The sequence below is a fragment of the Sycon ciliatum genome, chromosome 1 (assembly GCF_964019385.1).
Source record: "Sycon ciliatum chromosome 1, ocSycCili1.1, whole genome shotgun sequence".
Classification (NCBI taxonomy): Eukaryota; Metazoa; Porifera; class Calcarea; order Leucosolenida; family Sycettidae; genus Sycon; species Sycon ciliatum.
The window spans coordinates 52854833-52876409 of NC_088643.1; the positions used below are offsets into that span (position 1 = coordinate 52854833).

General features: G+C 49.8%; 1 protein-coding gene across 1 annotated transcript; it reads right to left on the reverse strand.

The window, feature by feature from the left end:
* Positions 1 to 610: 610 nt before the first annotated feature.
* Positions 611 to 21000, reverse strand: LOC135831016 (protein VAC14 homolog). Its single transcript, XM_065343256.1, has 17 exons — positions 20740 to 21000; positions 20509 to 20659; positions 17814 to 17981; positions 9341 to 9403; positions 7643 to 7750; positions 7268 to 7377; positions 6947 to 7053; positions 6252 to 6386; positions 5583 to 5819; positions 5163 to 5284; positions 4877 to 4942; positions 4203 to 4642; positions 3564 to 3738; positions 2719 to 2837; positions 2273 to 2352; positions 1771 to 1927; positions 611 to 1427 (listed from the first exon to the last, which is right to left on the reverse strand). The coding sequence occupies exons 1-17, from the start codon at positions 20838 to 20840 to the stop codon at positions 1283 to 1285; spliced, it is 2484 nt and encodes an 827-aa protein (XP_065199328.1). The 5' UTR covers positions 20841 to 21000; the 3' UTR covers positions 611 to 1282.
* Between the last annotated feature and the right edge of the window lie 577 nt (positions 21001 to 21577).

A 21577-nucleotide genomic window follows, 5' to 3' on the forward strand; every position in this document is an offset into this window, starting at 1 on the left:
GCCTGTGCACGTCGCCCCTGGGGCATAGATAGAGTATGGGCTGCCTGTGCACGTCGCCCCTGGGGCATAGAGTATGGGCTGCCTGTGCACGTCGCCCCTGGGGCATAGAGTATGGGCTGCCTGTGCACATCGCCCCTGGGGCATAGAGTATGGGCTGCCTGTGCACGTCGCCCCATGGGGCATAGAGTATGGGCTGCCTGTGCACATCGCCCCTGGGGCATAGAGTATGGGCTGCCTGTGCACGTCGCCCCTGGGGCATAGATGGAGTATGGGCTGCCTGTGCACGTCGCCCCTGGGGCATAGATGGAGTATGGGCTGCCTGTGCACGTCGCCCCAGCAGGTCATGATAGCCAGCGCATACGCTACTCGTACGGACCTTGTAGAACTTCCGGATCTGGAAACGAAACGCACATCGTTTTGGGTGTACATGAACTATGGTATGGTGTCATCCCCCCCCCCCCCCCCCCAAGGTGCTGCGACTCCCTGATTGCAAAGTTGGCTAAGAGAAATCTACAGCAAATCCATCCTGACCGTATGCTCACTCTGCATTGCAGACAGTTATCGTGCCACGAGCAACACCACCCACACAGTCAGAGTGCAGCATGAATAATGATTGCTTGTTCTACAAGAACACTATCTCACACTTAGGCTGATTGAAGATTACTAAAAGAATAGGTAAAACACAACAAACACACCAAAAATCACCTTGTAAAATCGAATAAGAAAGAGTATTGCATCGAATAGAACAATATAGGGTTATAAAAAAGGGTTTTCGAACAAACACGAACTTGCCCAAGATGGGATTCAGAAAGGTAAATGTAGCCCACGGACTTCGCCAAGATGGCATACAGAAAGGTTAAGTAAAGGTACCACGCTAAATATGTGGCTGGCGGTACAAAATACAACGAAAACGTGGTCGAAAAATATCGTCGGTAGCTATGCACACAATACTGATATGAAATGAACAGCCTTCATCAGCATGGTTAACATGCTGCAAACGGGAATGCATGCTATGCCGTGCGGCTACAAAATGCTTTAAAAAAAGCGATCGTGAACTTCTATGCACCTACTCCTCGCGACACACACACAAAATACACACACACACACACACACACACACACACACACACACACACACACACACACACACACACACACCGCAAATGGTAGCAAGAATCAGACTCAAACGGTAAAAAAAGAGAGCGTGAGAACACTAGTAGCGACTAGTGTGCAGCTGTCCCAATGTACAGTGCAACGTACGGTGGCAGCAATGCAAAGTGAACTTAGCTCACCATTCGGCGATAAGTTGGACGACTGGCCAGTGTGTGACGTGCCTGTAGTTCACTGAAATGCTTCTGTAGAGCATCAAAGTCCACCGCAGTGAGCAATTGAACTTGAGACTCTCCTAAATCATTCATCGGCAGTGTGCTACACAGACAAAGAAGAGCAAGAACACACATACAAACACACGCACACACACACACACACACACACACACACACACACACACACACACACACACATGGACACATGCACATAAACACATAATGCTACAGGCGTGTGGATAATGTGCAGTGGCTGCTTGTAAAAAAAGAGAGTAAGACAGTCCTGAAACAGACCCGAGAGACTTGGCGACACACTACGTGCAAAGAGCGTGCTTTTACATGCATGTGCGTAAGCACGCATGTATGAGCGTGCGTGTAGATACACACACACACACACACACACACACACACACACACACGCACGCAGACTCAACACAAGTTATTACCTGTCCGTGTCAGCAATGGCAATACCAGTCGGTATGCACTGCAGCCGTTGGTGCAGCTTCTGAAAGGCACTGGTCTGCGGCAACAGTAGCAGTATGCCATACAGGGTTGTGACCAGGTGACGGCATCGATGCGGTTCCAGCAGGTGAAGTCGAACATCTGAATCAAAAAACAGCCATCGCCAACATCAAAAATCATCACAAAACCAAACTCTGAGGAGGTTAGCTCACACACACACACAAAGGACGCCATGTGCTGTGCAAACTAATCACTCAGGGCATAGCACACTGGCACACACTTGTAGAGTTGCATGGATATGACATAACAATAAAACATCAACTGAATGAAGTTCCCCTGCCCCACTACTGGAGATACTAGTGTGGTGGAGCCTCCAGGCCACGGCAAGACTTCTTCAATGCACTGGCACACAAGCGGAGAGTTAGTACAATGTCATGTACACGTATGTTTTAAAAGTAACTGAGTCAAGTGTGTACGCAAACTTACGTGTGAATATAGGCGACTCGATCATCTGCACCAGGCGATCTATTTCTGTGAGCAAGTTCACAGTGACATCCAAGTCACCACTGTCATCAAAACAAGTCAAGGAAATAACGTTCGGCCACTGAAGAAACAACCGGAATACTGCTGCTAGTTTCTGAAAGTTCGACAATGGAGTGAGGGGGGGGGGGGGGGGGCGAGACAGGAAACACGGATATTGAACAGTGACAACACTCGAACTTGCACCGAATGAAGCATTTACCCGTTGGAAAGGTATGGACATGAACATAGAGTTGAGTCTGGCGATACTGGTCGTTCTGCCACAAGGGACAGTGCATGTCTGCTATAAAAATGATCAAGGCAATTTACCCCTCACCAAGGCTAGCGGACGAGTCATTCGAGTAGTTGTATGTCGAACAAACATAGCAAATAATGGACAACTGAGAGGATACAAGGTGCGGACGAGCTGGCTCGCTGGCCGATAGGCTTGTGCCAGTAAGCACAGGGACAGAGTGGCTACGGCGCTGTGACTCCATGAGCGGAACATTGTTGAAAACATGATGCAGCTCTCCTGTGGAATGATGGTCAAAAGGGAAAATCAAGACAACAATTAGTGACGTTGCCGGTGTTATCAAGAGTACATAAACCGGAGGGTTGTGCAGCTCCGGGAGAATCATCTCACGGTGAAGTTTTTGTTTAGTTTAGGTCATATTGACTGACCTTTACTTCACCCCACACAGGTTCACATGGTCCTTTTACCATATCATCAAGGTAATTCCTGTTGCGCATTGCTTCTTGTCGTGCAAAAGGTGAAAACGCACGCAAATATCCCGTTGTCGCCCTAGTGATATGGTCCTTTAGCAGGTATGATGGGTCTTCTATGAGACATGATGACCCAAACAAACAAAATTCGATGGGGTCGGTTTACCTATGTAGAAAGATGCGGAGCTGCACACTCTTGCTACGTTCGCCTTTCGGTTAGTTGTTATATTGCAATGAATGACAAATCAGAATCAGTATTGACCTCTGTCGCTGCTGACAATTGCACTGAAAACATGCAACGGAGTGAGGCTGCCTAGTCATGTGTTGAATGTTACTATAGCTACAAGCAAGTGAGTTTGCCTAGCAAAATGTATCCATATTGAACAGACACGTGCACTAAGACAGTACCAGAAGACACTGGGCTCAACAATGCCTTTGGCATCTGCACCAATGGTAATGCCCGTGTAGAAACAAATGATACGGATGAGGAAATCGCTACTGTCGCATTGCTTGAAGTACATGAGCAGGTACTCACCTTGGTCGGCGTTTTCTTGACTTCTTCGCGCAGGTCGAACAACTCACCAGATGTCAACAAGATGGAGTTGAGGTGTTGTACCATTACGGACGCAAAGTGCAGGTCTTCTTCTTGAGACAGGACTGAAGCCAAGGCACAGTACACGTCTTTCGGGTGCAGGAGAAGACACAGCTGACTGCAAGCAGAAGGCAACAGGCCCAATGAAAATCCCCACGTTACAATTTGAATTGAATCAAAACCGCGCATCAAGAAAAAGGGAATTTCATTACATGTACTACTCTAGTCATGAATAGGTTCTTGCAAAAGCAACTGTCAAGCAGCTGATGGTACTTGCAAGCACAATATCTATACAATCATGTCTGTATTGTGTGAACTTTGCAGAGGAGATTACCACAAACTGGCATAGTTGAGAAATCTGACTATGCTGAGAGCCATGCTTTCGATTTTTGACAGAACTGTGGCTGACCACTGACACTTGCAGTAGATAACAGATGTGCATAAGCAACCATGTGTTGGCACTATTTTCTACGCTGGGTTTCAGGGTGGACACCGCACAAGCAAACGGTAACTACTAACTAGACTACAGGGCAACAAATCTCACAAATAAATGAGCAAAGGCGAGGTAAATGGTGGACTAACCGGATGATGAAGCTTCCTCGTTTGTCCAGTAGATGTCGATCAGTGCTGAACAGTGACAATAGACTACAGATGAGACGGGTGAAGAAGATTGTTAGGCGACTGTCAGAACCACAGCTCTTCAGAGTCGGCAGGACGATTTCAGCAAGGCGACTAACAGACTCGGTGCTCAGCTGCATCCCGGACAGGGAACGGCGCAGGGTGGTTGACGGCCCCTGGGCTGAGCCATGCTCTCGCTCTGTTGCTGCTCTCCCTCCAGTGCCAGCAGCGGCGCTGGTCTCCGCTACTGATTTCGGCGACGCTGGGCTGGCATCTGCGGCCGGCCCGTTGCCACCCTCTCCACTCAGTTTCTGCTGGTCTGAGGGATGGCATAGGTCACTCAACTCTTGCTCAGCATGGGATGATGACAGTTCTGCTAACATCTCCAAAGCCAGCAAGACAACCTAACCAAGAATGCACAGCACGCATGAACGCAACCACCCAAACGCACATGCACACAGAGCAACAGTCCGTTGTGCTATAGCTAACGGGAAAGGTAGGAACAAAGGGTACCGTCGAAATCATCACGAAAACCAGATCAGGATTCGTCCGGCAAGCTGCACAGAGTTAGACTTCACAGGTGCCATTCAGGTTAGAATACTGGATGGCCGATCCAAAGCCGCACTGGGGTAACCTACCTTGTCTGACGTATCTGAGAGAGTCTTCAACAGCACGGGGAATAGCTGAGTTCCCAAGATGAAAATCTACACAGAGGGCAGCAGGAATACGATACGAGTAAGATGTTATGCACAGCCAAGCGTTACAAACACGTAGTGTACTTCAGTATTCAACAAACAAAAGCAGAAAATAACTACTGCGGCAATAAATTTAATTCGCTGATGTGGCACATGTAAGGGATAGAGAGAGGGGGGGGGGGGGGGGGGCTGTTGGAGCAGAAAAGCCTAGATATTTAAAACCTATTACCTTTTTTGGGGTCTTCAGGTGCAGATGCAGCATCCAGCGGAGGCCAGCACTGCGGGTTTCCACGGATTTGTGGAGCAGCTGGACAGTCAGAATGTCCACGACGGACTGCAAGTGAAGCAGGCCTGAAACCAACAATACAAACGTACATCAACATGACTCAGAAGCCCTAGCAATTGTCAAAACAATCATTTAAGTCGGGAAATTGCAACAGAAGAATGTACACAACTATCCAGCCAGATCCCTACGGCACAAACCAGACAAAATACATGCAGCAGCTGTACTGAATACAAGCACGGTCCGCACACATGCAACAGCAGTGCTTTTAAAACTACATGCAAGTTACAGCAATGGACAATAATCACAGAACACACCGCTTGCAGGACTCACAAAGCGCTTGAAAAAAGACAAAACCGTACTAACATTCTTCCTCCGGCGGAGGTGACGTTGGTGGTGACGCCTGGCTCATGGATTGCTCAGTTGTTACCGATGCAGACTCCTCCACGACTGTGTCTGAAGAAGCTGGTGTAGTTGGTGTAGAGCAGGAGTTTGGACTGGAATCATTCATCTGCAGCAGATCAGCCGCGGTGACTTTGTCATCGTCCGGGCCAATCAAACTCAGCAATAGCTGATTGGCAGCCATGGCAGCATCATGAATCTCTGAGAGCCAAGCGACTAGTCAAGGACATAGCCACAGGCATGTGTAGAGTTCAAATGACCACCAAGTGGAGACACCCCAGCATTTAATGCTGTGGGATAGGATCATCAGTGATGAAGCACCGCTACACCGCCACCTACTACACTGTAAGGGTTCTAGTCAAAGGGGCGTGTGCGGGGGGAGGGGTACTCATTTGTCAATTTGGCGTTTTTTTCCAAGCCATTCCACGAAAATACTAAAGTCGGGGTACGTCGCATTTGGGGTGGCAAGACAATTTTGGAAAATGGAGAAATGGGTTACGGGGTAACTGTTTCCCCTGCTCCCACTAGTTTTACCTGGCTAGAACCCTGACTGGACATGGAAACAAAAAGAGAGCATGAACATGCACACGCTAAACAAGAGAGGCAGGAGAAGGGACAGGAAGATGAGGATACGCTGCCTCTCGTCGGTGTAGGACACACAGGGCAAGATGGCCGCCAGCATGCTAGACGTGTAGGGTAGAAGACGACGGCCAGCCAGGTGCAGGAACTCCTTCATCCATTGCACTGCCGTCAACTGGATCAGCTGGTCTGCAGATTAAGTGAGCGACAAAGCACAAGATTAACACTTATAACGAACTCGCACATAGCCAATTTCATGATATAGCAAACCGCTGCCCATGTCCCAGTTTGAACCCACAGTGCATTTCTGTTAGAACGAACTTCGGCTATAAAGAACTAATTCTCCTGCACAATGGTGTTCGTTACATCAGGAGTCGACGGTATAGCAGAACTAGGGTTGATGAATGGCTGACCACCACGAGCCTTGCAACAGAGGAACTTCCTCTTTATGCTGTTCTGACATGGTGTCTGTGGCACATGTGGAAGATCCGGCCATTCGGTTTCGCAGTGCAAGTCCACTACCATCATACACACTATGATACCAGCCCTGCATATAGAAGATCATGAAACGCGTACACGCACAGACATAATCACAAGCGTACTTGTACAGCGGGTCGTGCGTGCCAAACATGGGATAAATTACCCCCCCCCCCCCCCCCCCCCCCCGGCAACGGTGGTGCCCATATTCGATGCACAGCTGCCATTATACTGACACAGTAGAAGAAGGCACGACATCATAATACACGTACCAGTAGATTGAGAATGCAGGGCGATAATATTGATCATAGCGGCATAACTGACAGTGCCCTTGTACTGCTTCACACCGCTAAGCAATTCACCGAGGACAGCTTGGCACCTAGAAAACAAAACCACAAGAAGACCAAGACAAACACATAAGGAACAAGAATACACCGTAAACTCGTCGACAATGCACCTCCAAGACTATTGACTGGTGGGAGACCAGAAAAGCCACCTGTAGGACACTGGTGCGGCGGTTCAAGGTACGGTGGACCAGTACCCAGGCTATGACCGGGCAGAGCATACAAAGAGATGCGTCCAACTCGACTCACATTTTACGAATCTCCTTGCTGTCATCACTCAGGATGACAAACAAGCCGTCGATGAAGACGGGCAGGTGAGGAATGACATCAAACTGGGGCACGGAATCCAGAGCGCGCACCTGAACACACAGCAAACAGAATAGCCAGCAGCCAGACTCGACAAACAGCACAGTAGTGTTGTAATACGGGTACAGAGTGCTGTTGGGTGAATCAAAGGCTCCTACTCCTACTCGCACCACAACCCCAATGCTCCTGATGTTAGTAAGAACACACAGGGTAAGAGTTCGTTCCACCTTCAGGAAATCGAGAATGAACACTCGTTCCAGCGTTTGATCGGAACACCTGTGAGAAGACATGAAATCTAATGTAAGAAAAAATGCTTACCCATGACACCAGGAACTGGCGTACAAACGGATTGCTCGTGTAGATGCGTTCCCGCAGCAGGTCCATGAATGCCTCAATGTTAAATGAACTGCTCTCGGCCACAATATCCTGTTCGGCAGGAAAACATAACAGATAATTAGCAAAGCTTCAAAACACTGGTGCTGCCAGTTGAGAAAAGAAGCAATTTTACTTGGTCCGCCCAGTTAAAATTGGCGCTTATCTTCACACTTTTCTCAGGAAAGAAATACGAATATTTGAAGCAAGCCACGATCACAAAGCACTATATACATGTCAGTAAGCAACTCAGTCGAAAATTCAAGCAAGTTACACATCCACCTCACCACTAACGTCGCTCAAAACGAGCTCAAAACGTACGATCCGGACAGCTGCTGCACGGGTCGTTTCATAGCTTGTTCCACTTCTCCTCGTCTCGAATCACGCTCAAAGGCAGTGCGTGCCTGTCACCTTCCCATCAGAAGCTGAGTGAGACTGCCCTCATGTTGACTGTAAGTGTTATCCCCGTTCGTCTCAATAATGCGTCTTTGTTTGAGACAAAAAGGCAACGCCATATCAGTGTCCTTTTTTCAAATCGCCTCTTGCGCTTGTCGTACTTGCTGACAGCACCCGTACCCACGCGAGCCGCTGGTGCTTGAAGATCTACATACAGCGCAGTACATGCAGTGATCATGGTGATAGCTTCCGCTTGATGTAGCACCTGTGCGTACTGCACCTACAACACCGTGCACCTACAACACCGTGCACCAGGCTTTTCGGCTAGTTTCCTGAAAGTCCTCTGCACGAGTGTTTCTCTCAGGACTTGGTGTTTTCTTTGATTAGCTCCTTTGCCCTGTCCTCTGTGAGCTTCAAAGTGTGTCCACCGGATTGGTCCCACTTACTGGATATATCGACATGAGTTGCAGTTTCTTCGGCAGCGATTTGCTGGTGATAGCCCTTCACTAGGCGCTGTACTGTGCAAGCACTGAAAGTCAAACTCGCGAAGCGCTTTTTCAGCTTTTCTATACCTCTCCGGGGTAAACAATCCTTGCCATCAGACAGGTGGAAGTAGACAGAAACTGTATTCTCCATCGCTCTGAAATGCGAACATCCTGACCTATTTTACGGACTCGAGCGGAGGTTGCAGTGTTTTCTTGCGCTGACGGAAGTGTTCGTCGGCGGCAGCTCCGTCAAAAAGACTCAAACGAACCGATCGCAACTTCTGTGATGGTTTGTGCTGCCATGTCGTCGGATGCAATGGTCAATGGTTATGTTCGGATGGTGAATCGGTGGTTCCATGCCGTGTGGCACAGGCAGAACACCAAAAAAACAAGTGAGAAGATAAGCGCCAATTTTAACTTGGCGGACCAAGTACAACTTTAGCCATTGACCAGGACAACGCAATCATTCCAATACATGGAGAGAGAGAGAGAGAGAGAGAGAGAGAGAGAGAGAGAGAGAGAGAGAGAGAGAGAGAGAGAGAGAGAGAGAGAGAGAGAGAGACACACACACACACACACACACAAGCAAAATTTATATGTAATGAAAGCTCCGGCAACGACAAAAATGACGACTATACCACCAACAACATTTCGAACAAGTGGTTATCTTTTGTCCGGAGCCATATACTGTGCGGAATAAAATACACACGTGAACGGATCCTGACAAGCCCATTTTTAGCTCTCTGAGATAGAAAAATGTTACCTTCATCAAACGATCCAATAGCTCAGCACCATTCTTGACATTTGGATCTGGATCGGCGGCAAGCTACAGTAGAAAAACACATTATATGTGAAGGGCCATAGTCAGAGAACCAAAGCAAATAGCAGTCATCCTGGTGCTACAAGTGATCACAACATTCAGCATTGCAATGCAATTGCATATTGATATACAATGGTACAATATACAATGGTCTAATTTCAATAGACATGCCTGCAATCGAGTCAGAAACAGCACTACCAGGTTATTGTACGTGCCAAGTAAGTTCCTGCTAGTAGCCTGTATTTGACCCATTCCATGCATACATGCGCGTGTGTGTGTGCGTGTGTGTGCGTGTGTGTGTGTGTGTGTGTGTGTGTGTGTGTGTGTGTGTGTGTGTGTGTGTGTGTGTGTGTGTGTGTAAGTCCGGTGGGGAACCAGGTATCCTTCCCGAAATGATTGGGTGGTGAGGAGCTCCATGATCCTCTGGTTCAACTCATGCATTCGGTGTGGGATGAGGCATCGGTTGTGGCTGAGTGGCGGGATGCCATCGTTGTTCCGATACCCAAGAAAGGCAATTTGAAAGTTTGCGACAACTGGAGGGGTATCAACCTGTTGGATGTGGTTGGCAAGTTGTTTGCGCGTATTCTCCAGAACCGGTTGCAGACAATCTCGGAGAAAATGCTCCCCGAGTCACAGTCTGGTTTTCGCAAGGGCAGTAGGTGTGCAGACATGATCTTTGTTGCCAGGCAGTTGATCGAGAAGTCTTACGAACATGACTCTCCGTTGTATGCTCTCTTTGTTGATCTGCGAAAGGCATACGACTCGATCCCTCGTCCAGCGCTGTGGTGTTTGCTCCAGAGGTTTGGTGCCCCCCCCCCCCCCCCCCCCCCCCCCCCAAGGATGCTCAGCATCATCAAGTCCTTGCACGAGTTGATGGAGGTGAAGGTCCGCATCGAGGGTGGTGTCATTGCTGCCATTAACGTCAACAATGGTCTGTGTCAGGGTTGTACTTTGGCACCCGTCTTGTTTAACTTGTATTTTTCTGCAGTCGTTGGATATTGGCGCTCCATGTGCCCGGATGCTGGTGTTGAGCTTGATGATGAATACAGTCTTAGTCTTACTCTTAGATCCATGCTGCTGAAGGTGACAATTACTCCTCTGGTTAGAACAATAACTTGGCGACATGTCACGTGCATACAGTGTTAGGTCTAGCCATGAATGATACCCAATAGCATAAATCGTCATTGTGTACTGTTGCCGACTGGCCCTTTGCATTTCCCGCTGTCATGCTTGCGGTCCGTTGTTTCATACATAGCTAGCTAGCTGGCTTTCCAAGCTGCGTCGCGTTATCATGGTTATGTTCTGCTGTACGTGCAGTCTGCGCTGCGTACCGTGCGGGTACGATTTAGTTCCGGTTTAGGTCAAGTGAAGTACTACTACTACTAGTAGTTCCGAGATCATGGTTTTTGGTTAGTTCTCTTTTTTCCTTGTAATGACAAATGTAAGCTAAATAAAACGTCTTGGTTGTGTGGCCGCTTGGGTTGGGTCACAGGGGCTTTGCCATCATTCCACTACAATTTCTGGTGCCGAAACCCGGGACTGCGGGGAGGAACTAAGGATGGCGAAAGCAGAAGGCGCGTTGCGCGCATTTAGTGGCCAGGAGGACTTGGAAGAGTTCTGGCAGAAGTTCCAGGTCGTGGGAAAAATTCAGAAATGGAGCACAGGCAAGGAGCGAATGGCGCATGTGCCTCTGTATCTATCTGGCGATGCCTTTACGGTGTGGAGACAAATGGCTACTGCGGATCAGGAGGACGAGGATAAGGTGAAGGCACGGCTTGAGGAGTCGTTCGCCTGCTCGTCGAGGGAGGCGTACTCCCAGTTTGTGCGACGTCGGAAGCGGGAAGATGAAACTGTTGATGTTTATGCATCTGACTTGCGCCTTTTGTTGACGCGTAGTGGCCACAAGGAAGCAGCAGATGGAAAAGACCCGGTGCTCGTCGAGCAGTTCTTGTCAGGTCTGCCTCGTCGATTTGCAAATCAGCTGCGCCTCAGCGCGGCGGCTAGTGGGGATCCCACGATGACACAGCTGACGAAGCAAGCACGTGCTCTCCTTGCAGTGGCGGATGAGCCTGGTGTCAGCGCGTCTGCCGTAGGACCTGAGCCAGGAGACAGCAGAGTATGCTACCTGTGCGGAGAAACTGGCCACCTGAGGAGGGACTGCCTCAAGAAGAAGAAGGTGCAGTGTTTCAGATGTAAGCGATTTGGTCACATCAAGAGGCACTGTCCTGAGGCCAAATCCGAAGGACAAGTGAGTGGCAGGACTCCTGGTGCAGGTGCCAATGCATTTGCAGTATCACCAGATGTCGCTGCTGCAGAGTGCGAAGATGATGCATGTCTTGCCCTCGTTGCCAGGCGTCGTGGTGGCCTGCCGAAAGTCTTCGTGTCGGTCAATGGAGAGCAGACCAGGCTGAAGGCAGCCATTGACTCTTGCTCGAGTCGCTCCCTAGTGTCTTCTGCTGCGGTGCGTACACTGTCTGTGCCTGTCTGCAAGCCGTCGGGTGAGGACATGATCACGGCTATTAACGGCAACTCACTCGATATCACTGGCACTGTGGAGCTGATTGTCTCCCGTGATGACAACAATGTGTACCTGCCGAAAATCAAGGCCAAGTTTCTGGTAGTTGATTCTCTGGACGTGGTTCGCTCTGACATGCTGATTGGTCTTGATGTGATCTCATCGGCCGGTGGTGTTGCTCTGGAGTATTCAGAGAGTGACGGCCGGCTAACTGGTGCTGTGTTCGGAACGAGGCCAGTCGTGGCTGCAGTCGAGAGTAAGATCAGCAATGAAGAGCACTTGCCACGCCACGTTCAGGTCCGACAGGATGGAGACAAGGTCACGTTGGAGATGAGTGACTGTGAAGTGATGTTCGACCCCGAGAAAGGCTTCTGGGAAGTCACTTGGAAATGGTGCGACGGAGCTGCTCCAAGTTCACCTATCGGTACAGGCATCGGCGAGTATTCCCGCCAAGGATTATCGGATGATCAGGAGGTGAAGTTCGTCACCGAGGTCCAAAACTGGATTGATCAAGGATGGCTAGTTCCTTATGACGAAGGCTCGCACGGCGAGATTGGCGGTGTTTTGCCTCTGCTGGCAGTGTGTCAAGAGCACAAAGTGTCCACTCCGGTCCGCCCCTGTCTGGATTATCGCGCGCTGAACAGTCTCATTGTGTCTCATCCGGGCCTGGATGCACCAGCATGTGAAGAGAAGCTTCGGAAATGGCGCCAGTGCGGCGATGCTATGGATATCCTGGATATTCGGAAGGCCTTCCTGAACGTGCGTGTACAGCCTGCCTTGCAGCGGTTTCAGGTGGTGGCTTGGAAAGGTCAGAAGTTTGTCATGCAGCGCATGGGGTTCGGCCTTTCAATCGCACCAAAAGTCATGGATGCTATTGTCCGGTGGGTTACGAAGGACTTTCCGGCAACTGACAACTATGTGGATGACATCCTGACACCACGCCATCAGACCAAGGAGCTGGCTGCCTCTCTGCAACGGTATGGTCTACCAACGAAGCCGCCTGTGAAGCTTGAGGAGGCGTGCGTGCTTGGCCTGAAGATTGATGCTGAGGGAGACCAGCTGCGATGGGATCGTCGTGACCCGACATCCATTGATATTCCTGCTGTGCTGACGAAGCGTAGCATCTTTCGCTGGTGTGGCGCCCTGACGGCGCATTATCCTGTGTGTCGCTGGCTGCGGCCGATGTCAAGCTGGCTCCGTCGTTTGGCCTGTCTGACTGATGCATGGGATGAGCCGGTTCCAGAAGAGTTGCAGGTGTTGTGTCGTGACGTCATGGCTCGGGTGCTGAAGGAAGACCCAGTTCATGGTGCTTGGAGCGTTCCAAGCGGCGAGGAACACTCCTGGAAGATCTGGTGTGATGCCTCGAGTATCGCCTATGGCGTGGCCCTGGAAGTCGACGGCCGAGTGGTAGAGGACCAATGCTGGCTGAGACTGAAGAACGACACGCGCCACATCAACCTATCAGAGCTCAAGGCGGTCATCAAGGGCCTGAGTTTGGCGGTTGAGTGGAATGTGCGCAAGGTGAAGGTCTTGACCGACTCCAAGACCGTTCATGGCTGGCTGAGCTCGCTTTTCGGCCACTTGAAGCGAATCAAAGTCAGTGGGCTGAACAAGGTGGTGGTTCACCGGCGACTCCAAATCATCGATGACTTGATCAAAGCGGCTGACCTCAGCGTTGATCTGGAGTGGGTTCCATCTGCCAGCAACAAGGCAGACGAGCTGACTAGAGTTCCTGAGAAGCTCGTCCAGTACTGGAAAGGTCAGTCAGGCGTCGGCGAGTTTGACGTCGGCGTGTCTGGTGCCTGCATCGATCCATCTGCTCTTGGCCCTGTGTCGCTCCAAGAGATAGCCAGCGAACAGGAAAGTGATGCGGCCATCACAGCGGTGATTGCAGCGAAGACAGCTGAACAGGAAGTTGTCGCTGCTGGCTACAAGAAGATCCAGAATCAACTCTGTGTTGCCGACGGTGTCCTGATGAGGAGCTTCAAGGTGCCGACTGGTGAAGAAGAAGTCGTTCCAGTAGTCCCAGAGTCTCTGGAGGAGAGAGTGTTGCGCGCAGCCCATCTTCAGACTGGACACGCCGGTTGGGAGGGAACCTGGCGGTTTCTGCAATGCCGGTGCTTCTTTCCCTCAATGGCAGCAAAGTGCCAGGACTTTGTTGGCAAGTGTCAGGCCTGTGCTGTTGCCAGTCCGCAGCGTGGCGAGAGTGTTCCAGCTACGAGGTCTGCCATGCCATCTGGTCCGTGGAACACCGTGTTCATCGACACCATGGAGCTCGGCGGCAGTCGTGATGGCAGGTTCCACTGCGTCCTGGTGTGTGTGAACGCATTTACCAAATGGACTGAAGTCGTTCCGTTGCCCCGGCACGATGCACGAAGTGTTGCTGATGCCTTTCTGTCCATCTGTGCCCGGTGGGGCCCACCAGAGATTGTGCGCTGCGACAACGGCACCGAGTTTGTCAACGCTATCATGTCGGCTTTGTTTGCGGCGTTTGGAGTTCGAGTGCAGCATGGTGCAGTTCGTCACCCGCAGAGTCAAGGCACGGTAGAGAGGTTCAATCGTACGCTCCTCACTTTGATTCGGAAGGTGTTGGAGGAAGAGGATGATTGGAAAGCGGCTCTTGATCTGCTGCTATTCAAGTACCGTGTACGCCCGCATAGTGTCACTCGAATCAGCCCGGCCGAGGCGATGTATGGCTGGAAGCCGAAGCGCCTGGTGGTGGAGAGGTCCGGCAGCGAGCTATCTGAGAGCGCTTGGGTGGACAAGCTGAAGATGCAGACGGCCCGGGTGTGGGATTATTTAGACGGCCAGTTATCGCAAGCTGACTCCATCGATGAATCGAGATCTCGCGTCGCCTGTCCCTATCAGCCCGGAGATCCAGTACTGTTGCGACGCCAGGACCGACGGCAGAAGCGCCAGCCTCCCTACGAGCGTGGTTGGGTGGTCGAGGCAGTGGTGGCATCCTCAACGGTCGTCGTTGCGCACGGTCGCGGTGGCACGAAGATCGTGAATGTTGATCTGTTGAAGATGGATCCAGGCGAGGCTGAGTCAGAGTCAACGGAAGTCGACCAGGTGGAGGCCAGTTCTAGCAGCAATGGCGAACTGCCCATTGCCTTTGACCTGCCGATTGCTGAAGATGATCAGCCAGTTGGACGAAGCCTCCGGAATCGAGATACATTGAGAGCCCCAAGGAGGTATGCTCCGTGAGTGTGGAGCTGATGGTGTGCAGTAGTTCATTTGTTCTGTGGTTCTATTATTCTAGGTTGTGTTCCTAAATGCTATAGGTTTTTCCTTTCACGGCGTTTCGAGTGTATTCCGGTCCTTGCTCGTAAAGAGACTTGTCACCTGGTGGAGGTGTGATGATGAATACAGTCTTAGTCTTACTCTTAGATCCATGCTGCTGAAGGTGACAATTACTCCTCTGGTTAGAACAATAACTTGGCGACATGTCACGTGCATACAGTGTTAGGTCTAGCCATGAATGATACCCAATAGCATAAATCGTCATTGTGTACTGTTGCCGACTGGCCCTTTGCATTTCCCGCTGTCATGCTTGCGGTCCGTTGTTTCATACATAGCTAGCTAGCTGGCTTTCCAAGCTGCGTCGCGTTATCATGGTTATGTTCTGCTGTACGTGCAGTCTGCGCTGCGTACCGTGCGGGTACGATTTAGTTCCGGTTTAGGTCAAGTGAAGTACTACTACTACTAGTAGTTCCGAGATCATGGTTTTTGGTTAGTTCTCTTTTTTCCTTGTAATGACAAATGTAAGCTAAATAAAACGTCTTGGTTGTGTGGCCGCTTGGGTTGGGTCACAGGGGCTTTGCCATCATTCCACTACAAGCTGCACTACCGAGTTGGCCGAAAGTTGGTTGGAGACTGCACTGTCAAATCCCGCCTGCAGCGTGATATCGTCACAGAGTCTTAGTTTGCGGACGATGCTGCAGTGTATGCCACCACTATGCCGACTTCTGATCGATGCACGGAATTGTTCGTTTTGTGTGCGGCGCGTTGAGGCCTCACGGTCAGCCTATCAAAGACCAAGTGCATGACTGTCAATTCGACCATGAATGAGCCGGTGTCTCTTGGTGACAGCACCATCGAGGCCGTTAACAGTTTTACGTACCTTGGCAGCGTCATCCATCGGGATGGGCAGTCTTTGCATGATGTTCAGTCCCGTCTCACCAAGGCTCCGGGTGTGTTCGGCAGTCTCCGTGTCCCAGTGTTTGAGGTTGGTCGTTATCTCTCCGCTGTCGGCGCCGCGTATACATCGCCCTTCGGCTGACGGCCCTCCTGTACGGAGCAGAGACGTGGACGCCGAAGGCACTAGACCTGCGCTCTCTCAAATCATTTCATCACCAGTGTGTTCGCATCATCGTTGGCATCTCCAAACGGGACCAGTGGCACAACCGTGCCACCTCCATTACCATGGCCAGAACCCTCGGCATTGACTGTGATGTCGCGGACTTCATCCGAGAGTATCGACTGCGTTGGCTTGGACATGTTGGCCGTATGACCGACGACCGTATGCCGAAGCGAGTTTTGTTTGGGGAGCTCCCTGCAACACGTCCTCGCCATGGTCCACGCAAGTGGTGGCGTGACGTCATCGTAGATGATCTCCGCTCCATCAGCCCCTCCCCCCTCCCTGTACCTTCTGACTGCTGGTTTGCTGCTGCCCAAGATCGCTCTGCCTGGAGGTAGATTGCTCACCGTCGTCCTCCCACCCGTGCTCCCCCTGATCCTAACTCTGGCTTCCGCTGCGCATGTGGAAAGGTCTGCCGTCATCCCGGGGATCTCAAGCGCCACGCTCCGTAATGCAAAGCTAGCAGATAGTGACCAAGTCCCTTCGCTATCATTGCAATCGACAATGGGCACGTTCGAGGTTCAAGGTATGTGTGTATGTACGTGTGTGTATGTATGTACATGGACAGTAAAACCTGTGACTAGCGACCACCCCTTGGGGCTAGAGAAAGCGGTCTTTAGTGGCAGGTGGTCCTTAGTTAGAGGTTTGCACCGCACACCCATACATGAATGTGAGACTGTCCGTGCCTGGCAAAGTGGTCTGTAGTACCAGGCTGGTCGCTAGTCACGGTGGTCTTTAGTTACAGGTTTTACTGTAGTACCAGGCTGGTCGCTAGTCACGGTGGTCTTTAGTCACAGGTTTTACTGTATGTGTGTGTGTGTGTGTGTGTGTGTGTGTGTGTGTGCGTGTGTGTGCGCGTGTGTGTGTGTGTGTGTATGTGTGCCAGCTAGTTCGGTTGGTAGGTACACTTATGCCTGATTGTGTTGGGTCTGTTGCCAACAGGCTCGGCTGCTTGAAGGTGTAAAGGTGTACCTGCCACCTTTGTTGGTTCCAGGGTTCATATACTTTCTATTGGAAGTATACAAACCTGTTAACCAAGGACTGCTTCTGGCTAGATTAACTCTTGTGTAATCATGGTGCTAGTGAAACTTTTATCAGATCCACTCTGATTTAGCCACTCACACTAGTAGCAAGTATTACCTTCACTGGGGGCAGGTGTAACTGCAGTTGGATCCCGGGACGGATACCCTGATGCCGTCAATCCTTTGTCTGCACCTTGTCCTCACCCACTTACTGAGGTGTGGTGAGCCCATAAGTGGGGTCATTTTCCAGGCCACCCAGAGTTTTGCGGATTTCAGGGTGTGTCGGCCGTTGGGCGGTTCAATAACCAATTGAGTCATCTTTCCAAGATTCCTTTTGAGTCTCTCTCCCCTCTCCCGTGGGGGACTCACGTGACCAGTTTTGGCAGTGAGCAACAAGTACAGTACAGTACAGTGCGTGTGTGCGTGTGTGTGTGTGTGTGTGCGTGTGTGTGTGGTGTGTGTGTGTGTGTGTGTGTGTGTGTGTGTCCGTCTCTTGCCAATTCACTATGCAGTGCATACCTTGCTAAGACCATCAAATATCCGATTGAAGAACATGAGAAGTTTGCCACGGGATGCCTTGGAAATGTTATAAAGAGCTTCGCAGGCATAATAGCGAACACGCGAGTCTTGATCACAGAAGCAGGCCAGCACAGGTGGTACCAACTGCGACAGGTGATCATTGATATGCTGGACATGGGCAGGAAATAGACACAACAAAAAGCAATGATTACACACGACGTCAAATAGAGCAAGTGAAGAAGACCTTGACGCATGCGCGCAAGTACACACACACACGCACGCACGCACACACACGCACACACAATACATTGAGCAAATCTCATCTGCACATGAGGAACAACAGACAATGGAAGAATATCCTTCACCCCCCGAACAATGCACTCCCTTTGGACAGCCATGCTGTCCTTTTTCGGAACCACCATCTCCAAACACAACTAGCACACACATGCACAGGGACACATTGGGAAATTGCCCGTGCTTCAACATCTTGCACAGCTGTGATAAAATTAGTGTAGAGGAGGAAATTACGCAACACACACACACACACACACACACACACACACACACACACACACACACACACACACACACACACACACACACACACACACACACACACACACACACACACACACACACACACACACACTGATATGTTCACCCTGACTGGCACACAGTGATTACGCACAGCTGCTCACCAGCTGCAGCAAGAGGTCCGGACAGGAAACACACATACAGTGCAATCCTACTACAGGCGTGGCAAGCAAAACCGGACACTCGGCATAAGGGACTACACCATATGCAGTGTGCAGCCCCTGCAGTCCTGCATGTAGTTAATGTGTTACATACAACTTTTATCTGTCTCATGACAGAACTCGTACGCATCACAGTCAAGGTTCAAAGGTGCTGGCAAAAAAGAATGGGGACTGGATACCAATATTCCTTATGTGTACCATGCCTGTGGACTGTGTGTACAGTCGACTCCACATAATTATAACGAACTCGCACATAGCGAATTTCGTGATATAGCGAACCCTTGTCCATGTCCCTGTACTGTTTGAACCCATACAAAATTAACCCTTTATAGCGAACAGTTTTCGTTTATAACGAACCAAATCTTGTAGGGCCGCATGTAAACCAAGTGCATCCATACTGTCCTGGACCACTTGCCAGTCATGACTTGCTGCTTGTATGGAGTGAGTGCATTTCTGTTATAACGAACTTCGGCTATAAATAACTAATTCTCATGCGCAATGGCGTTCGCTACATCAGGAGTCGACTGTATATACGTGTGACCCTCCCCTATGGCAAGTGTCGGATTTCGCTTGCCACGACTGTACATACACCTAGTCGACATTACCCAGAGCAGAGCTAGCATTTTGATGACAGAGCAAGGTACTGCTTGATATCAATCACAGAGCAAGGTATTGCCCGATATCAATCAGAACCACGTCAACATCAACTGTGTCGATTGCGGGGGGCATGGTAGTCGCAGGATATGAACATTGAAGCACGGCAAAGAGATTAGAGTGGAGCACAGCAACACACTGCTTGCACAATGCCATTACGATGTTATCCGCTCACATGTTCTTGTTGACAGAGCTGCTCTGCAGATCTAAAACAGTGCATGGCCCATTAAAAGATATGGGTTTATGCACATTTTATCAATGGCCCAGTCCATGCATGCTTAGCTTGCTAAATAAGTTTCTGGAAGACAGCAGCAGACGATGCACGTGGGAGCAAGCCCAGGGTTGTTTCAGCACCGTTATATGTGTGCATATGAAGGATGTACTGTACAGAATGGTGTACTTCATGACGAGGGTTTTCAACTCAGATAGGATGAAGTACATAGCCAGGGGTGTCGGAAGGTATATTAGTGTGGCACGGTCAGCCATCTGAAGTACAATTTACTCGAGGGGGAGGGGCCGACGAGCCGAAAAATTTGGAAATTTAGAGCCCAGATCGGTGTATTTTATCGATTCACGGGGCAACTGGGGCAAAAAGTGGTACGGTCAATACCGTAGTGACCGTACCGTGTCCGACGCCCCTGATGGCGCAATGTTTGTATCGGCCATTACTAATTCTGGGATCCTAATCCAGCGCAGCTTCACCATCCTGATGTTCCCTGTTTCTCTTTATTCCTCCTGGTCTCTCCCCCCCCCCCCCCCCCCCTGTGGGTGGAAATTCAGATACGTCCATATCAGTGTTGAGGACCAAGCCTTATGTTAGTGATGGTGCAGACACAGCATCTACAGCATGCGCGCACAAAGTGACTGGCCCTGGATATGTAGCGTACGGCAAAGTTGAAATGTGGGTTGTCTGCCTTGTTTCACGATTACACCGCGGAATGGGCCGAAGTGACGGGGTGCTCCGCCGCTAGTTCACGGTAGTTACTAGGTTCTATAGCATTTGCCTACTCACATAAATAGGCTCCTTAGCCGTCCACATACACAGTCAAAAGGTATCATGATAAATGTTTTGATAATTGTTTCCTATTATTTTAGTTCTGAATTGTTTTCTTGTTTGAAAAATTTATGAAGAAGAAGAACAGTGCTGTCATCGAAAACATTGACACACAGCACGCGTACACAATACTCAGCAAAGTCTAGTGATGCGTAAGTTACAGTCGGCATGATAACTAAGTAACACAGTGATTCATCATGCGTGTGGAAACGCTTCCATACAAGGTGCTGACCTTTCCCAGGGCGATGGCAGTTGCAGCCAAACCAATTAATCCACCTTTTCTGCTGTTCGGGTTGTGAGACACGGCAAACTCGTCTGTCAGAATGGTAGCAATGCGAGCTACCTGTTTCATATCGCCACATGCCACAGCTTCTCGCACCAGTCTAGGACATGTCCAGCAGTCAAAGCCGAAAATTGAGAAATTACACTTCAATTTTCCAGAATAAAATAATTGCAAACTGACCTTTCCACTTCGAGGGCGGCCGTCTTCCTTTTCTCATAGAGTTTGTCATTCAGGCCGCGAACAACAGCCTGAGTTAGAGGCGAGAAATCCTTCTCCGCCATGACTCCGTGGAACAGGCTCAAATGAAGGTTGGCATGCAATTATTTCCTTGATCTTCATAGGAGACAAAACAACTCAAACTCATAGTCAAAATAAACAGCCTTGTTACTTTTTTGCAAAAATGAACGCTGTACACATTCGAAAGACAGACGTCTAGACCTAGCCCCTATGTCTGAGATCTCCGTCCTTTATGTGACGCCGCCAAGGCGCCACATCGGCACATGTCCTTCCTGGACTGATTGAACCCAAACTGTCCAAAGGCAAAGTTTAGGTAGATAAAGGTAGATTTTCATGTTTATGGCTAATGTCGAATGAAGGTCTGATCATAAACCGAGGCAAAGCAGAGGTTGTACAATTATTATTAGCCACAAATCATGGCTGAGATACTGTGCATTTATCTGCCATAGGACACACATTACTAGTGTGCAAAGAAGCTAATTGTGCTGTAGTTTTGTTTCAAGTATTGTTTGCATTCATGTTGAAGATAATCGGACAACATACGCTCAATTCGTGTGCACGGTTGATTGGTATCCCTTGCATGTATTCGGGCCTGCCGGTGTACAGTCCTGATTTATTAGATTTCCATTAGCATTATTTTTGTTATTTCAATGTTCCAATATCCACTTCGTTGATACTAAGTCATTATGCAAAACAGCATGCAGTACCTTCACGCCTTCAATCGGTTGGCGAACGCGATCATCACTCTCACACACATATGCACTCACACCACGGACGATGG